The sequence below is a fragment of the Lagopus leucura genome, unplaced genomic scaffold (genome assembly GCF_019238085.1).
Source record: "Lagopus leucura isolate 7727_CA_CO unplaced genomic scaffold, USGS_WTPT01 34230-0_obj-0_obj, whole genome shotgun sequence".
Classification (NCBI taxonomy): domain Eukaryota; kingdom Metazoa; phylum Chordata; class Aves; order Galliformes; family Phasianidae; genus Lagopus; species Lagopus leucura.
This window is the reverse complement of record NW_024967091.1, coordinates 1-242: the sequence shown is the minus strand read 5'-3', so window position 1 is coordinate 242 and position 242 is coordinate 1. Positions and strand designations below refer to the sequence as shown.

Genomic DNA, 242 nt, shown 5'->3' with positions numbered 1-242 from the left:
TCCCCCCCACAGGCCGCCTGCGTGCCATCAATCCCGAGCGGGGCTTTTTTGGGGTGGCCCCGGGGACGTCGTCCCGCACCAACCCCAACGCCATGGCCACCATCACCCGCAACACCATCTTCACCAACGTGGGGCAGCGCAGCGATGGCGGCGTCTTTTGGGAAGGCCTGGATGAAGCCACGGAGCCCGGGGTCACCTACACCTCTTGGCTGGGGAAACCGTGGAAGCCCGGTAACGGATGG

At 66.5% G+C, this 242-nt stretch overlaps 1 protein-coding gene across 1 annotated transcript in view; it reads left to right on the top strand.

Moving 5' to 3' along the window:
- LOC122192949 (phosphoenolpyruvate carboxykinase [GTP], mitochondrial) overlaps positions 1-234 on the top strand; it is a gene marked incomplete at its 3' end in the record, with an annotated part of 5,120 nt that extends 4,886 nt beyond the window's left edge. The window contains exon 5 of the mRNA XM_042893644.1: positions 13-234. Within this exon, the coding sequence (XP_042749578.1) occupies positions 13-234 (222 nt within the window). The remainder of the gene's footprint in view (positions 1-12) is intronic.
- Between the last annotated feature and the right edge of the window lie 8 nt (positions 235-242).